At 40.0% G+C, this 17,165-nt stretch overlaps 1 protein-coding gene across 1 annotated transcript in view; it reads right to left on the bottom strand.

The window, feature by feature from the left end:
* CHPT1 (choline phosphotransferase 1) overlaps positions 1 to 17,165 on the bottom strand; it is a 19,328-nt gene extending 2,163 nt beyond the window's left edge. Inside the window, exons 1-8 of the mRNA XM_087723033.1 lie at positions 16,812 to 17,165; positions 14,173 to 14,320; positions 12,074 to 12,215; positions 8,135 to 8,219; positions 5,619 to 5,750; positions 3,619 to 3,777; positions 2,697 to 2,822; positions 738 to 848 (exon numbers count right to left, since the gene is read on the bottom strand). Of these exons, the coding sequence (XP_087579159.1) occupies positions 738 to 848; positions 2,697 to 2,822; positions 3,619 to 3,777; positions 5,619 to 5,750; positions 8,135 to 8,219; positions 12,074 to 12,215; positions 14,173 to 14,320; positions 16,812 to 17,042 (1,134 nt within the window). The 5' untranslated portion in view covers positions 17,043 to 17,165. The remainder of the gene's footprint in view (positions 1 to 737; positions 849 to 2,696; positions 2,823 to 3,618; positions 3,778 to 5,618; positions 5,751 to 8,134; positions 8,220 to 12,073; positions 12,216 to 14,172; positions 14,321 to 16,811) is intronic.

Raw genomic sequence — 17,165 nt, 5'->3', positions numbered from 1 at the left:
TGATGTTCCCTGCCATCTCCCCACAAGTAAAGTCTATTAAGAAACTGGTCAAAAATTGCAGCCAATGCAATTTAGTAATGCCAGGGACTTCTGTTGCTAAGTGACAATGTTGTGCTTTATGACTATTGTTTAATGGGAATTCAGGTTCCAATTGCCATTGTAAGCTGAGCACTATCACTCAGGGGTAAGTGTCAGATGCCAGGGGAGGAAAATATTTAAATGTTTCTGTCTACCACAAACTTTAATTGAAAGTAAAACTACAAACTATTTTGGCCAGCCTGAAAATAATACAATATCCTTTTAATTACTGATTTCTTTAACTACATCGGTTACATTTTTAGCCAATTTCTTGAAAGCTTGAGACATGACAAAATGTTCAATGAGCTATTATGTAATTTTTGTACTATATACTAATGGTAAATTTACTCTCCTAAAAAGTCAAATACATTAATGGAATAGACCATGCTAGTGATTACCTTCATTAGACTTTCAACCATAAGTGTATACAAACAGAAAGTACACAGATTTTTTAACAAAAGTTTCTATGATTCTGATCAAGATAACTATATGTCTTAGTATAATTTGAAATTTTATGAACTCCTTCATATTATGAACTCCTTCATATATTTGGTTTTCTTAGCCTTCAGGTTTCTTTAAAAACAATATTTTCCATAAATCAAGATTTCTCCCTACTTCTCTTCACATTTAATTATAAGTCACTCATTATGATTCTGAACCTGTTCAAGAGCTTGAGGAGGTGAGATCTTGAAGACTTGTATGTGAAGGTGAGCAGCAATCTGTATGCATATTCCAGTAAAGTATCTCAGCAAATCAAACAACGAGATGAACTAAAGATGAAGAAAGTGGGGAAAGCTTACAAGTTAATATTACAGCAGCTATTGCATACAACAGAATTCTTCCTTTTATCCTACTATTGGGTATAGCAGATAATTTAAACTCATATAAAGCCAATTGGAAAAAAGTTACCAATCAAGTGAGAATTGCACTATTTTTAATATTTTACTGTTCTGTACAATTATAGAAAATACATCTTTCTCCAGAACTTTAATTTTCCCTCCTTTCCATCCCCCAGGAAGAGAAGTCTAACTGCATCCAGTAAATTACAGAGGAATGAATGAAAATGAAAAGACAATGGTTGCCTTCCCTTCTGAGTTGGCATTGAATTAATAAATGTAAATATATTGGTACGTTTCAATCCCATAAAACCTACACATTTGGAAACAATGCATTTTATGAATGGGAACTAATCCATACTAACAGTTGTTAACATTAAATCCTAAATCATCATATGGTGCAAGTCTTTTTTCTCTATCTCTTTATGTTCTACCTTTTCCCTTACTTTTTTCTCCATAGAAGAGTCTGGAAAACTGAGCTTAAGGGTATTCCCAAAGAAGACAAGAAAGCCTGCTAGAATCTTTCTTGCCTGCAATAAACAAATAAGCCCTAAAGTTAAGCAGCTTCAAGCTAGATTTAAATGGGAGACAAAAGGAATGTGGTCTATGGCTGAAAAGCACGTTGATAAGTATAAATGTAAAATGGTAATACACAGATTATATGAAAAAATATGAGATGCCTGTCTATCTTCACTGAGAAATTAGGGAAAATAATTCATTTTCATGAGTTTTTTCATATCATCTAATGGTATGATGGAATTTCTACAAACATTTCCTCACATAGCAGCTGGATAATTTCATGTTCAAAAAGTTAAGAGTCTAGCGTCTGATACATGTTAACTTTTTTCACCAGTACCTATTCAAGGAAAACAACTAGTTTCTGGTCAAAGCTTCTTTTTCAATGCATCTTTTTATTTGTGCCAGATTTCTCATCAGATAGGAACTCCATCCCCAATGAGTTATAGAAATGACTATAGAAATAAGACTTCACTTTATTCTTTTGTCATTTACAATGATTGAGGTCTGCTCAAATGGGAAATATTTGTTATATTTCAGTAAGGCTGTTAGGTATGCCAGTTTTCAGGGGAGCAATTGGAAAGGATGCATGTTAATTGTATTCTTATTTACTCTATCTCCTACATGTTTGGATAATTATGCTTCATTGCATAGAGTTTCTAGGAATATTGTAAAGATATTGGGTTTCCTATCCCAGTATCGCACACAATCAACATCTATCATTCATCCTTTCATGACTACACTGACAACTCACAATCACTTTCAGTAGTAATGTGATTCTTTTAGTTTATGTCTTTTGATGTCTTTTAAAAAGACATTTAAAGATTTTTAAATTTTGTTTTTATTTAATGTTTTGACATGATCCAATAATCTTAGTTCTTCTTCAGGACGTCATTTTGTCTAAATTTATATTACTTTGGATAAACTCCAGCATAGTTTGGACAGATAAGGAATGGCAACTTATTTTCTTTATAAGACTATAAACTTTGAGGAGGCTATTTTAAGACAAGGGATTCACATTTTCAAGGTAGATTAATTCTATATTTTCTTTTCCTCTATTGCCTCTCTGGAAGAATCACTATCCATTATTTAAGGAGCACAACCATCTTTGCCTTTTCCTCATCAAGATGCCTTGTTACAAATAAAGCTAATATATGTCTTTGTACCTTTCAGTTCTTGATTTATAAATTAGACAATCCACACAAAATTCAAATTACCAATCATTATGTGTAATCTTATACATAAAAATACAACACATTTACTTACCAGTGCAATCCATAAAACAATATATTCCTCAATAAAACAACTGAAGTACTGGTTTAGAAATAAGAGGCCTGGTCCAATGAATGCTGTGTCTTGAAGATAGATCTCACTTTTTGTCATGTGTGCTACCTATAAACAGAAATTAGATTATAAATTAAGACTTTTTAGATCCTATTTAATCTTTTGCAATGTACTATCAACTCATAAGGGAGACATTAGAATGCTATAAAATTAAAAACTATTCAAATTGATCTAAAATGTACACTCAGTAAGAATAGCAAGAATTCACTTCTTAATAACAATAAAAACTACAAAAAATATTAAACAGATTTTGTCTGCTGGTAGTGGCTCTCCTCACTTAATCACAGATACAGACTTTAATAAGCTTGATGCAGAATAGGAATTGTAATATACAATATAAATTCAATGTTAATTAAAACTGGATTTACATGGAGTAAATACATACTTTCTAATTCATCTTGCTGTCCAGTGGACTTTCTGGTAAATGTGGCCTTAATAATTAAATCTGAAACTATATTGTTTTGCAGGTATTTGCTTCGGCAAAAACCATGAAACCATTCGTTGTTTTGTTTGTTTGTCTTAACTATAATTTGTAGTGAGTGTCCACTTTTTAAAATGAATGTATATATGATCATCATATTCTAGATATTCTAGGTAGTTTTTAAGAAACATGTTCAATTTGCCCACATTAGCTACAATCCTAATCACACTAATTTGGAAATAAACTCGACTGAACTCAAAGGGCCTGATTTCTGGGTGAATATGCATCAAACGACAGTATTAGTTTGACATTTTTATTAATATCAAATTAACATTGATTTGTAGCATTCTTTAATATGTTAAAATATTTGGCTTACATCAGATAAACATTTTGTATGTATAGCAAATATCAAGAATGTTTTACCACTAATTTTTGTGTAATTTTTGCGCATACAAATCCAAAACTTAAGGCATACAGACAAGGATGGTTTTCAAACAGTTGAGTTGGTGATTTTTTGTAGATCACAACTGCCAAAGTAATAATTAGACCAATGTGGAGGCCTGGAGATAAAACACTTGTTCCCTGAAATACATAAAGACATTTATGTATTTTTTTAAAATAAGGTATGTTCTGTTATTTCTCTCTATAGCTTAAATAATAATAGTAAACATAATTTGATGTTAAAATATAATAGATAAATTACAAAATAATTAGCAATACCAAAAATATAATAGCTCTAAGAAACTACAAAACAATATGATCTATTGAATTTGAATCAAATCTATTTTTACAAAAAATTGCATGTGGGAAGAAACATATGGAAGAAATCTGCCCTATTCTGTGATTTAGACCTTTAAATATTAAACCAGATTTTTGACTGTCTATAGAGATTCCCAGTTATCCAAGTCATGGTTGTCCCAAAGGTGCTTTTTCAAGAGGCAACTGGACTTTCTGGTTTTTCTTTGAAGATATTTTGCTTCTCAACCAAGAAGTGAAAAGGTGCTTTTTCAAGAGGCAACTGGACTTTCTGGTTTTTCTTTGAAGATATTTTGCTTCTCAACCAAGAAGTGAAATGTTTTCAAAGAAAAACCAGAAGGTCCATTTGCCTCTTGAAAAAGTACCTTTGGGACAGAATTTAGAATTCACCCAGAATTTAATGGATAATCTCTTCAAACTGGAAGATGGAATTGGTCAAGGTGCTTTTTTAATCATTTGAAGCTTCCAAATGGTTTTAGAAACATCTGGAGAATCTCCCAGAACAGTTTAACTCCTAAGAAATGTGGGAGGCAAGCTTATGATGGCAATTGGGATCAGAATTTCCACAATTAAGCAATGCATTCCTAAATCAAGGCATCACTGCCTGCATCCTATTTGCCATCATAACCCAGAGACTGGGTACCATTAAGAGAAGACCTCAAATGACCCAAGTCTTAGGCAAGAACCTGGCAGATAAGAGCTGCAGGTGGGTGGATGAGTACTACAGATGGACACATCAATGCAAGTAGGTCAGCAAAGCCTGCGGACAGGTGCTTCTGAATACAGACAGTCTAGTGGGAGATTCAGGTAGGAATGTGGGCTGGTGCGGTCCACAAGTAGGTTATGGATCCAAGCCCAGTTTTTTGGGGGGCTGCTACACAGAATAGGCAGGTGGGGGTTGTTACAGAGCAGGCCCATTCATAATCTATAGTGCTAATGAGAAAAATCAGTGGAAGTGATATACAGGTGCAACTTGCAATCTTCTGCTAGTTTCCCCATTGATTTGCTTGTGGGAAAGACTGCAGGAAGCTGGCAGGAAAGACTGCAAATGGAGAACATGTGAGAGTGGCTGGCTATGATTATGTAATTGTGAACCAAGTAACCAAGCACTTGAATTATGATCACATGACTGTAGGGACAGAGTGACAGCCAAAACTCTGAGGGTGGTTGTAGGTCCTCCTTGTTCATCACTACTATCAACTTTGAACAATTGCTGAACAAGTGGTGGTTTCAGAAAGTTGAATTTTGTTTGGAAGAATAAAAAGCTAGTGTGTCCCAATAGTTCACTAAAGCGTTTAAAAAGGATTTTGGCTTTTGCATCAGGTAGAAGTGAAAAAGGGCTTATCAAATTGCTTGATAAGTTGCTTGATTGCCTCTGCTTTGAAAGCTCTTAGCAAGAGTGAGCCAGAATTCCAGAGATACTTAAGAACTAAACAAATAATCTGATCTAGAAACTTCATAGCTGCTATATTATCTTCTTTCCACTTCTTTGTAATATGAAGCTATAAATTCAAGCTATACCAAAATTTTATTAGTACATTTCACAGTGAATATTGGATTTAAGGCTTTCTAAAAATGAGTACACACAATAGCACTCAAAACTATTTGCTTAAGCATTAATATTAAGATTTGCATTAACCCAACAATTAAATCTTACAAATACTTACTGCTATTGTAGAACCATTCTTCCCCACACCTCCTCCAAGAATTACTCGGAAATAATTATAACTTGAAAATATTGCCCCACCCAATAAGCCAGCAATAGGTAATGTCTTCAGCTCTAGTTCGATCAGAGGGATCTAGTAAAGAAAATGATCATTTAAAAGGTTTAAAACTTTCCGCAACTATTGAAACTTAGCAATTTATCTGAACTATTCAATTCCCTTCACTTATAAGTAAATGCCACTCACATCCAAACATTCTATTATCGATCCCAGATTATGATTGAAGGACGGGGCACACAGACACTATTCTTTCAACTCTCTCACAATTATACAGTATATGACAGAATTTGGAATCAAGAAAGAAAATATTCTTAAGCAACTTGAACTGATTGCATAGAGGTAGTCTTTGCTTAACAACAGTAATTGAGAGCAGCAGCTCTGTTGCTAATTGAAGCATACATAAAGGGCAATGTTACACGACTGTTCTGACTTACAATGACAATTTGAATAGTTTCCAATTGCTGTTGTTAAGCGAATCCCTTGCAGTCATTAAGATACAATGTCACGTAATCCCCTTTTGCAACCTCCTGCCAGTTTCTCCTTTGACTCCGCTTGTCAGAAGCTGGCACTGAAGGTTAGAAATGATGACCACATGACCCTGGGATGCTTCAACACTCATGCCCAAGTTGCAGTTGTGATTACAGGGATGCTGTGATTTTTTTTCAACTACAAGGACTGCTCTTAAGTCTCCTTGTTCAGTGGAATTGTAAGATCATTGTAAGTTTGAATGGCTTCTGAATGTGAACTACCTATATACCATCGACTATATTTCCAGAAAATGACTAGTTCCTTTAGGTTTACTGTTCTATACAGAGGTAAACATCACGGGAAATGCCAATAGCATCTGTCCATTTTGCTTAGACTGTATTTATCCATATATTCTAGCTAATACAACTTAGCATAAATATTTACCTTTCTTATTCAACTGTAGTTTGAAGGAAACTTCCAAGAGGCAGCACAAGGTTAAAAAGAAAAGCAAAATAAATGAATCCTGTAACCAAGTAGGTTACATTTCAGAATACAAAATTACCTAAGTTGCTATTTCCAAGATTACTGTATTTTAAATAATCCATTATTCCAATAAAATAATTTGTACTGTGAAGATGATTTTAAATTGAGTAGTTTAACTGTCTACTGTAGCTTCAGGGAGGAAAAAATTCATTTCCAAAGGAAAACTTGAAAAGTTTCAGTAATAACATTTGAACCCTGAATTTGTTTCATGCAGGTATTCAATAATTCAAACATGCCAGAATATTAAATCAGTTTCAAGAGTAAATCCAGGTAAGTGATGCTTACAAATTGTTTAAATGTTTATAAATGTAAAATATTGAAAGTGTATACTGTACCTATATAAATACTTGTGCAATGGTTTCATTATTGCCTTACAATGCAGTTAATATTTTTTTTTACTCAGTCTGTTGGATTTCTAAATGGTTAAAAAATCCAGAGAGGCTAAGATATCACCATAAAATGATCAGATTTACCCAACCTGAGAAAATCATATCTAGTGGACATAGTTGTCAGTATTTTCAAGAGGTCACCCTAGATTATGCCTCCTTGGAATAGTAGTTCTCTCATTACTTTTCTGTAAATCTAAACCCTAACATATTGGCAAAAATAGCCCAGCTTTGCAAGCAGAAGCATAATTTGCTCTTAAGTTTTCAGAAAATAAAAGGGAGATACGTCCTGTAGACTTATAGCAGGGGTGTCAAACTGAAGGCCCGGGGGCCAGATCTGGCCTGCAGGGTGCTTAGATCTGGCCTGCGGGCCTGGCCCTGGAAACAGCAAAGGACCAGCCCACAGTGCCTGTGACAGTGAAAATGGAGCTCATGAGGGCCGCATGAGGCCTTCACAAGCTCCATTTTCCCTGGCAGGGTGCCATCACAGTCAAAAATGGAGCTCGAAAGTCCATTTTCACTGGCAGAGCACTCAGGCTACCACAGGTGCCCGCAACATGAGTGACGTTGAGCTGGCCATGCCCATCGTGGCCCCCCGAGATCAAACACAACCCTGATGTGGCCTTCAATGAAATCGAGTTTGACACCCCTGACTTAAAGCAATACATTCTGTACACCTTTGAATGCTACATGGATGTTGAATAACAACAATGGTCAGCTGGCAACACATACGTAATAATGAATATAGAACTGGAAGTATTATGGAACACCATACGTTTAAATAATTGCAGTGATTGAATATAAACTTTAATTATAATATATGGAGTCTTTTTTCTTTATGTAGTTTTAAACTCATGCACCAGAAAGCACATTGCAAGTGCAGAAGTGACGATATATTTGGACCACGTGGGAAAAGACATGTCACAATAAACATTTAAAATATCCTATTTTTAAAAGGGAAGAAAAATCAATGTTCATCAAAATGCAAACTTAGAATCACTTAATACCAATATGTTTCAGAGATATGAAAATATATTCAAATCTATAGGTATATTGACTTACCTTTGTGTCCCATATTCTTGTTCCACCAAATGAGCTTATCAAAAATATCATCATTATGGCTATTTCAGACTCAGTTACATCAATTCTAGAAGAAGAAGAAAGAAAATGTTTTGTTCTGCAGTGATTTATAGCTTTCATGAATGGGAAATCATTTACCAAAGGTTATAGGTTATTTTTCTAAAATAAATGCAAACATCAGGGAACTTCAATAATGAAAGTAGCTGAATAATTTATTTTATTTCTTATACTTCCTTATAGGAAGTATATTTTCCTAATTCAGTGTATAAAGTGGCAGAAATAATGGCTGGAATATAAATAAAGCATCACTCTCTCCTCCTATCCAAAGTAAGATGTAAATTTATCTATTGTGAAAGAACTAGAAACTAATTGCAGCTCTAGATGCTTGATGCTTGAGCAGTTGAGACCTGCTTTTGCACTATTAAAGGGCTCCCCAAAAGTAGAAAAGTACACGTTTTATAGCAAAATAAAGATATCGTATTTTTGGGAGCCTAAGGCACACCGGAGTATAAGATGCACCAAGATTTTGAACAGGCAAATTAAAAAAAGTTTTTTCACTCTGCAGACCTCCCAAATATGGCCCGTTTTTCGCAAAAAGGGTCCTGTTTCTTTTTGAAAAAAGGGCATGAATAGCCTTTAGGAGGCTTGAAGAGTGCTCCTGGGGGCTGGGGGGGGGGGAGGCAAAATTGAGCAAACTAACTGCCCATTTTTCATTCATTTCTGCCCTTCTCCAGCCCCCAGGAGCACTCTATAAGCCTCCTAAAAGCTATGCACAGCCATTTTGGTGATGGAGGCAGTGTTTCAGGAGGCAAAAAATGCTGCATTTAGTGTATAAGATGCACCTAGATTTTCAGCCTCTTTTTTGAGGGAAAAAGGTGCGTCTTATACTCTGAAAAATACAGTACTTAACATGCTAAATTTAAAGCCAGCAACTAAAGGGGGAGGTGGAAGAAGAAATGGAATTATATTATAATTATTTTTACTTTTAAATCATCAGCTTGGTGCCATATCAAAGACTAGTTTTACTCTACCTTTCAGAACTGTTTACTATGCAGCATGAAGACAGAGCTTTATTAAAGAAAATCAAGTTAAACTCCCTTAGTTTAAAAACCAGCTGTTTGGAACAAAGTTGGCAGTTATAAATCAAACTTGAATTATAATCAATTGAAATTTTGAATTGAGATTATAAACAAAAACATTACACATCCAAAGCTGGAATGTAACACCCACTTTAGGGCGGTGATTTATACATCAAAGGAGAACAGATAAAGCACCAATTTACCTAAGCTCTACCTGTGTGCTAAGTGTAATATAAAAGTAATTGAATGCCTTATCCTGCACTATAAAACAACATCCATGTTGTGCTTTGTGCCTTATGATGAGCGTAAATTGAACTAATCCTGATACATTCCACAAATTGTGATTAAGAAATGATAACTTGGGATATGTGAGCCAAGCTTCACATCTACTTATTTGCCTGCTGCTGGCCAAATACTAATTGCTGGATACTAGTAAGCCTATTTTCTCTTTTCATAGTCTTCTACCTAAACTGGGATTAAATCCAAGCCAGACAGTTCCTTCAAATGACAATACCTTCAAACCAGTGGTGGGTTCCGGATCCTGTTGCAACTGGTATGATGCAAGGGAGCCCGGCGGCCACCACATGAATACGCACAGCACGCACATGCGTACTTGCCATCTGTGATGGCTCTGTGATGCTCCAGCTGCTTGGCGGAGCGTTGCACAGGCGCCGTATGCTCCGTGTGCATGCACGGAAGCTCTGAAGAGCTCAAATATGTACCGGAATGGTACCCAGTGCTCCTGTCAGGCACTGGTACGCCCGTATGAGGGTGTACCGGTCGTAACCCACCACTGCTTCAAACAGAGGACTGTTCTCTGTTTGAAGGTATTGCAGTACCACTTAGATTGTATATGCCACTCCATAGTGCTTTACAGCATACTCTGAGTGGTTTACAATGTCAGCATACTGCCCCCAACAATCTGGATCCTCACTACAGACCTTGGAAGGATAGAAAGCTGAGTCTACCTTGAGTTTGTCAGGTTTAAACTCTGCTTTAGGCAGAGTTAGCCTGCATTCCTGTATTCTAACAGCTACGCCACCAGGGCTCTTTTCATCCCCTTTTTTGTTCCAACCATGCTAGCTGAAAGCAGTAGCAGGGTTTGTGCTCACAACTTTTCCTGCAAAGTTTTTGATCCTCCTCACTTTTTTTTTTTCAATGACATTTATAGGCCGCCCTTTTCCCTGAGGGGACTCAGGGCGGCTTACAATAAATAGGAAGGGGGTGCAAGACAAAACACAAGAAAAAAAAAGTGTGAATAAAAAAAAAACAACCAGTAAAACACAACATTCATTCAGCATTCGGGTGGGGCGAGGTTAGGGTCTTATCCCCAGGCCTGACGGGATAGCCAGATCTTGAGGGCTGTGCGGAAGGTCTGGACGGTGGTGAGGGTGCGAATCTCCACGGGGAGATCGTTCCAAAGCGTCGGAGCTGCAACTGAGAAGGCTCTCCTCCGCGTAGTCGCCAGTCGGCACTGACTGGCGGATGGAATTCGGAGGAGGCCTACTCTATGCGATCTGATGGGACAAAGGGAGGTAATTGGCAGAAGGCGGTCTCTCAAATAGTCAGATCCACTACCATGGAGGGCTTTATGAATGGTGAGTAGCACCTTGAAGCGCACCCGGAGATCAACAGGTAGCCAACGCAGCTCACGGAGGATCGGTGTTATGTGGGCGAACCGTGGTGCGCCCACGATCACTCGCGCGGCGCATTCTGGACTAGCTGAAGTCGCCGGATGCTCTTCAAGGGCAGCCCCATGTAGAGCACATTGCAGTATTCCAGCCTGGAGATCACAAGGGCTCGAGTGACTATTGTGAGGGCCTCCCGATTCAGGTAGGGCCGCAACTGGCGTACCAGGCGAACCTGGGCAAATGCCCCCCTGGTCACAGCTGACAAATGATGGTCAAAAGTCAGCTGTGGGTCCAGGAGGACTCCCAAGTTGTGGACCCTGTCTGAGGGGTATAAATTTTGACCCCCCAGCCTGAGTGATGGAACGTTGGCCAATTGTTGGGAGGAAAACACAACAGCCACTCGGTCTTGTCTGGGTTGAGTACCAGTTTGTTAGCTCTCATCCAGTTCTTAACGGCCTCAAGACCCCGGTTCATCACGTCCACCGCTTCATTGAGTTGGCACGGGGCGGACAGATACAACTGTGTATCGTCCGCGTATTGATGGTATTTTATCCCGTACCTCCGAATGATCTCACCCAGCAGTTTCATGTATATGTTGAATAGTAGGGGGGATAAGACCGAACCCTGCGGCACCCCATAAGTTAGGGGCCTCGGGGACGATCTCTGCCCCCCCACCAACACTGACTGCGACCTGTCCGAGACGTAGGAGGAGAACCACTGCAAAACAGTGCCTCCCACTCCCACCTCCCGCAGTCGTCGCAGAAGGATACCATGGTCGATGGTATCGAAAGCCGCTGAGAGGTCAAGGAGAACCAGGATGGACGCATGGCCTCCATCTCTGGCTCTCCAGAGATCATCGGTCAATGCGACCAAAGCGGTTTCTGTGCTGTAACCGGGCCTGAAGCCGGACTGGAAGGGGTCAAGATAGCTAGCTTCCTCCAAGGTACGCTGAAGCTGGAAGGCCACCACCTTCTCAACAACCTTCCCAACAAAGGGAAGGTTGGAGACTGGACGGTAGTCACTTAACCTTCATAGCTTTCAAACTACTTTGTGAAGTATCATCATCGTATCTGATGTACTATTAACTCAGCATGGAATTCCCAAATAACATTTTTCCTACAGAGAAAAAAAAAACTGGTGTCCCAATTGAGGACGACAGGAATTTTTTCTTAAGATAAGTTGTAAATTCAGTTATCTAAGCATCCACTTACTTGCAAAATCTGAGCATGCCCGAGACATAGGTTTGCCAGTGAGCACAGTAAAACAGGAATAACCCAGTAAAGGAACCGAAAAAGAGCCAGTCTGGATTTGTTCCCAAACGACCTGCAATACAGGCTGCAACACCAACGAATACTGAAAAGGCCAATTAAGTTAGGTTATATCTCAGAGCTGTTTTGGAGAATATATATAAATTAAGACTTTGAGTACAACCAGTAATTACTTTTCATTGATAAGTAAAATGGAAGTACATTAAGTGTGGGCGGGGAGGGGGGAATCCCTGCACTTACTAGTAAATCCCATCTTAGAAACCCCGTGTGTTTTCTTATCCCTGCTTTTTGAAATACACCATGTATTTTTTAAAAATGAGCACCCATAAAAAGTATCTTTGCATTCCAGGAATTGTGGCTAATATGATCTTCATTTAATCTAAAAAATTACCACCCTACTTGTACCCATTTTACTTCATACGTATTGAGCTAGTTTATAGAACTGGAAGATAATATTTTGGCTCCTGGATCTAACTCCCAATTTTGTGTAGGAGTATGCCTACTATTGTTTAGAGCAGGGGTGAAATCGTTACCTTCGCTACTGGTTTGCAAATGTGAGTGCGTGCGGACCTTCTGAGCATGCGCAGAGCATCAAAAAACGGGACGTGATGACACCTGGGTGGGTGGGCGGAGCCTCCCACCACCACCGCTACTGGTTCACCTGAACTGGGTAGAACCAGCTGAATAGCCCCACTGGTTTAGAGTATGTCAATCAGATGTCTGTCTTGGATAAGTAGTTCCATTCTCAAATTGCTTTTCCTACTAGGACATTTTTAAAATATCCCACCTGTGAGAAATTCTATTAATTAAATGTTTTTAAAAAACCAAAGGGTGTGATGGCTCAGCAATTAAAGATATTGAGCTTGTCAGCCGGAAAGCTGACAGCTAGGTTCAAGATTCCAGTGCTGTGTGATGGGGTGAGCTCCAGCTCCTGCCAACCCAGCAGTTCAGAAGCATCCAAATGCGAGGAGCTAAATAGGTACCACTTTAGTGGGAAAGTAACAGTGTTCTGTGCACCCGGGGGTATAGTCATGCTGGCCACATAACCAGAGAAGTGTCTCTGGACAATACTGGCTCCCTCAGCTAAGAAACGGAGATGAGCACCACCGTGACCCGACAAAAGCGCAAACGTCATAAGCGCGCCGACAAAACCGCGCCGCTAAAACCGCGATGTCAAAAGTGCGCCGACAACAGCGCGCCGACAGAAGCGCGATTTAAGTTAAGGTAAGGTTTAGGTTAGGTTTAGGTTTAGGTTTAGGTTTAGGGTTAGGGTTAGGTTTAGGGTTACGTTACAGTGCGCTTCTGTCGGCGCGCTTTTGTCGGCGCGCTTCAGGGCTAATTCGTCGCTAATTCGTCGTGCGGTTTTGTCGGCGCGGTTTTGTCACCGCGGTTTAGTTAGGCGCGCTTTTGTTGTTCGCGCATTTGTGGTGGAACCGAGCACCACACCCTAGAGTCAGACACAATTGAGCAGGGAAAAGCTTTACCTTTTGAAAGACAAATTTCACCCTTGTTTTAGATGAAAATGCTGGAAAGAAGTTGCTTTGGTTACCCAGAAACAATGTTTGTTCCACAGGATGAAAGGACTACTTTTCTGGGTGGCTCTGAATGCTGACAATTGTTCCATCCTCTGGATATGGAGTATGCAAGGGTACCCACATAGCAAGTGTAAACTCAGAATCAGCTGTTTTTCTCCCCCATGACAGCCCTCTGGTGTTGCCATTACATGTTGCGAAAAGTCATTTATGATTTAAAGACCTGCAGACAGATATTATATGCCCCCCCCCCACATCAAAGCACTGTTTCAATTCAACCTGCAAGCAATTTACGGCCTAGTATTAAGGTGGCTTCATTTACATCTGAAGAATTGTAGGATGAACTTGAGAATGGGGTTTGTTGAAGTTCCCTAGGAAGGCATGAATTGAATTCACAGTGAGAAGCAATCCTATATTTTGTAGGGGGACAGTCTACAAGGGTTAGATTAAAAGACCTCCTTCCAACTCTTATCTGTCCATGATGCAAGACTAAACTAATTAAAAAGTTACCTGTTGAAATAGAATCACAGCCATGGTCAAACAATTCTCCCAAAGGAGAGCTACTATTTGTTCTTCTGGCTTGCTTTCCATCGATCGCATCCAGAGACTGGTAAATAAAGAGTCCTAATGCACAAAAGAGGAACACCCAAGGAGGAGCCTGGAACAAATATATAGAAACGATAAGAGGGGATATTTGTAGCTCAGGGTTGAAATGAGGTGTCCTTGGTGCTCTCTGAGTTTCCTTGTTTTCTTGCAGATGTTTCATTACCTTATCTAGATAACATCATCAATGCTAGTACTAGTACAAGTAGTCCTCAACGTACGATCACAATTGAGCCCAACATTTATGTTGTTAAGCGACACATTTGTTAAGTAAGTTTTGCCCCTTTTTACGACCTTGCTTACCCCAATTGCTAAGTGAATCACTGCAGTTGATGTTAGTAACTCAGTTGTTAAGTGAATCTGGCTTCCCCATTGACTGCATGCAAAAAGTGATGACATGACCTTGGGACACAGCAATGGTCATAAGTATGAGTCAGTTGCCAGGTGTCTGAATTTTGATCACATGGTCATGGGGATGCTACAAAGATTATAGCTGAAAAATGGTCAGAAGTCACTTTTCAGTACTGTTGTAACTTTGAACACTCACTAAATGAACTGTTGTAAGTCGTATTTTTTGTACTGTTGTATCACTCAGTTAGGGTAATGAAACATCTGCAAGAAAAACAAGCAAACTTGAAAAACAAGCAAGCTCAGAGAGCACCATCCTCATCCAATAAGCATAATAAGCACAGAGTGGCCTTGAACATCTGTTACAACATTCCCCTTTAATCACTATTTTGTCTTCAGCACATTGTATCTTAAAGTAGGTTTGTTACAAAACCAGGAAATGATAAGGCACTCAGTAAGAACAAAGCTAATAACCTAGTCTGCAGTTTATCTTGCTTATTAAAAAGCAGGAGCAAGGAGATCCTGTTCTAGTCCTCCCTTGGGCATAGAAACCAGCTGGACACCTTTGGGCCAGTCACTGTTTCTGAGCCAAGTCTGGAAAGTGGAACAACGTCTATTCACCAATCCAAAGTAGACTAGCATGGTACATTAACAATAGTTGAGATGGGCAACTATAGAAATTGAACACATACAATAAACCAACTTCAGTCAAGAGGCCTTCATTCCGCAGCAGATTCGGCTGATTATAATATGGACCATGGACTACAATCCAGTCAATCTTGAAAAATCATACAGGATCAGACCTGGTTAGTCCTCAGATACAGACTGCCAGAAAGCAAGAAACTGCCAGAAGCAAGGAAACTACATTGGGAACTTTAAAAAGGAGGCTGCGGCTGCAGCAACAAATATCCACTTCCTTACTGTTGTTGAGAAGTTAACATATCTATGCAGTCACCAGCAGTGAAAATGCCACAAAAAGGAAATTGTATCTTTATGTGTATCATGCAAATACAAACCTGTTTTGCATATGAAGAAAATTTCTTTTTCAAAGAGGCAAATGTCTAAAATCAGCCCTTTCCTAGCTTCTATTCAAACAGCTCAAAACCTGTACATACTGTGACTTTGCTCAAAGTCTAATCCAAAGTGCCAATCCTTCCTTCGGTCTGACCTGAGTGTAGCACACAAAACTATCTGCTACAATATCCTATCTGGCAATGACTACTTCAGCTTCAACTGCAACACTACACTAGCACACAATAGATACAAACTTAAGATAAAACTGCCCCAAACACTCCAAACTCGATTGCAGAAAATATGATTTCAGCAACAGAGTGGTCAATGCCTGGAATGCTCTACCTGTCTGGTTTCATCCCAACCCCCATAACTTTAACCTTAGACTGTCTACTGTTGACCTCACCCTATTCGTAAGATGTCTGTAAGGGGCGTGCATAAGTGCACCAGTGTGCCTGTCCCCACTTATTCTTATCCATTTCCTGTATTCATAATCATGTTTATAGTTATATTTGTTATCTTATAGATGCTTGACAAAGTAAAATAAATAAACAAACAAACAAACGAACAAACAAATAAATAAATGCCTTAGCACAGGAAAGGCATGTTGTAAGTCTAACGAATAACTAAACACAAGCACACGGCACACTGTTGTTGAGCTACTTCAATTTCCGCAAATCCCCAGGTGACACGAATATTTTCTTTAAAAAAAAAAAAATTACGACAAGCAACTCAGATCTTTTTCAGCCCAATCTGCCCACACTGGTCTCCAGCCCATCATGTTTCTCACGACAAAGCTGCAGCGTTGGCCAACAATAAGTCTCCTCTTGCCCCGACCGGGAGGGGACTTTCTCGTGCGTGACAGAGACCCGCAAGACTCCCCAAAAGCTCACGGGGCAGTTCACACGAGACGAGTTGAAGAATAGTATCCCAAGTACGCACAGATCTTAACGCTGCCGCCGATCTGTAGGAGTATCTGCTGAATAAGCTGGACGGGCTGAACCCCTGGAATTTGAACCCCAGGGCGGCCCAGGCTTTGCTTTCGCTTGGTAACCTGACCCTCCGCCATCCGCACCATCCCCCGGCCGCCTCCCCCAAGCGGGACAAGGCTGAAACGAAACCAGAAGGAAGCGCGCATCCAGAAGGGCGACGGCGGAGGCGAGCCTCCCCGGCGTGCACTACCGTACCTCCTCGGTGGCGCTAGGGCAGTAGTACATGAGAATCAGCGACGGGACGACGGTAAAGGCCAGGCCGGCGAGCGTGATGGCGTTGGGGGCCAGCCAGAGCGGCGTGCGCTCCACCAGCCAAACCCAGAAATGCTGCAGCGGCGGCTCCAGCAGCGAGCGCCCGGACGCGTTGTAGGTGTGCTGTTCCAGGCGCTTCAGCTGCGCTCCGCTTAGCGGCTCCAGAAGCGCCATGGCGCCTTCCCGCTGGACCGATCTGGCCTCCCGACAGCCAAGCAATCGCGCGGACGGCGACGGGAGGAGCCGAGGGCGGGGAAGCCCGCTGGCCTGGCTGGAGGCGGGCAGGAAGTGGCAGGC

Source organism: Thamnophis sirtalis, unplaced genomic scaffold (genome assembly GCF_051295495.1).
Source record: "Thamnophis sirtalis isolate CommonGarterSnake01/CBP01778 unplaced genomic scaffold, rThaSir2_p1.2 scaffold_9, whole genome shotgun sequence".
In the NCBI taxonomy this organism is placed as follows: Eukaryota; Metazoa; Chordata; class Lepidosauria; order Squamata; family Natricidae; genus Thamnophis; species Thamnophis sirtalis.
This window is presented reverse-complemented; position numbering and strand designations above follow the sequence as displayed.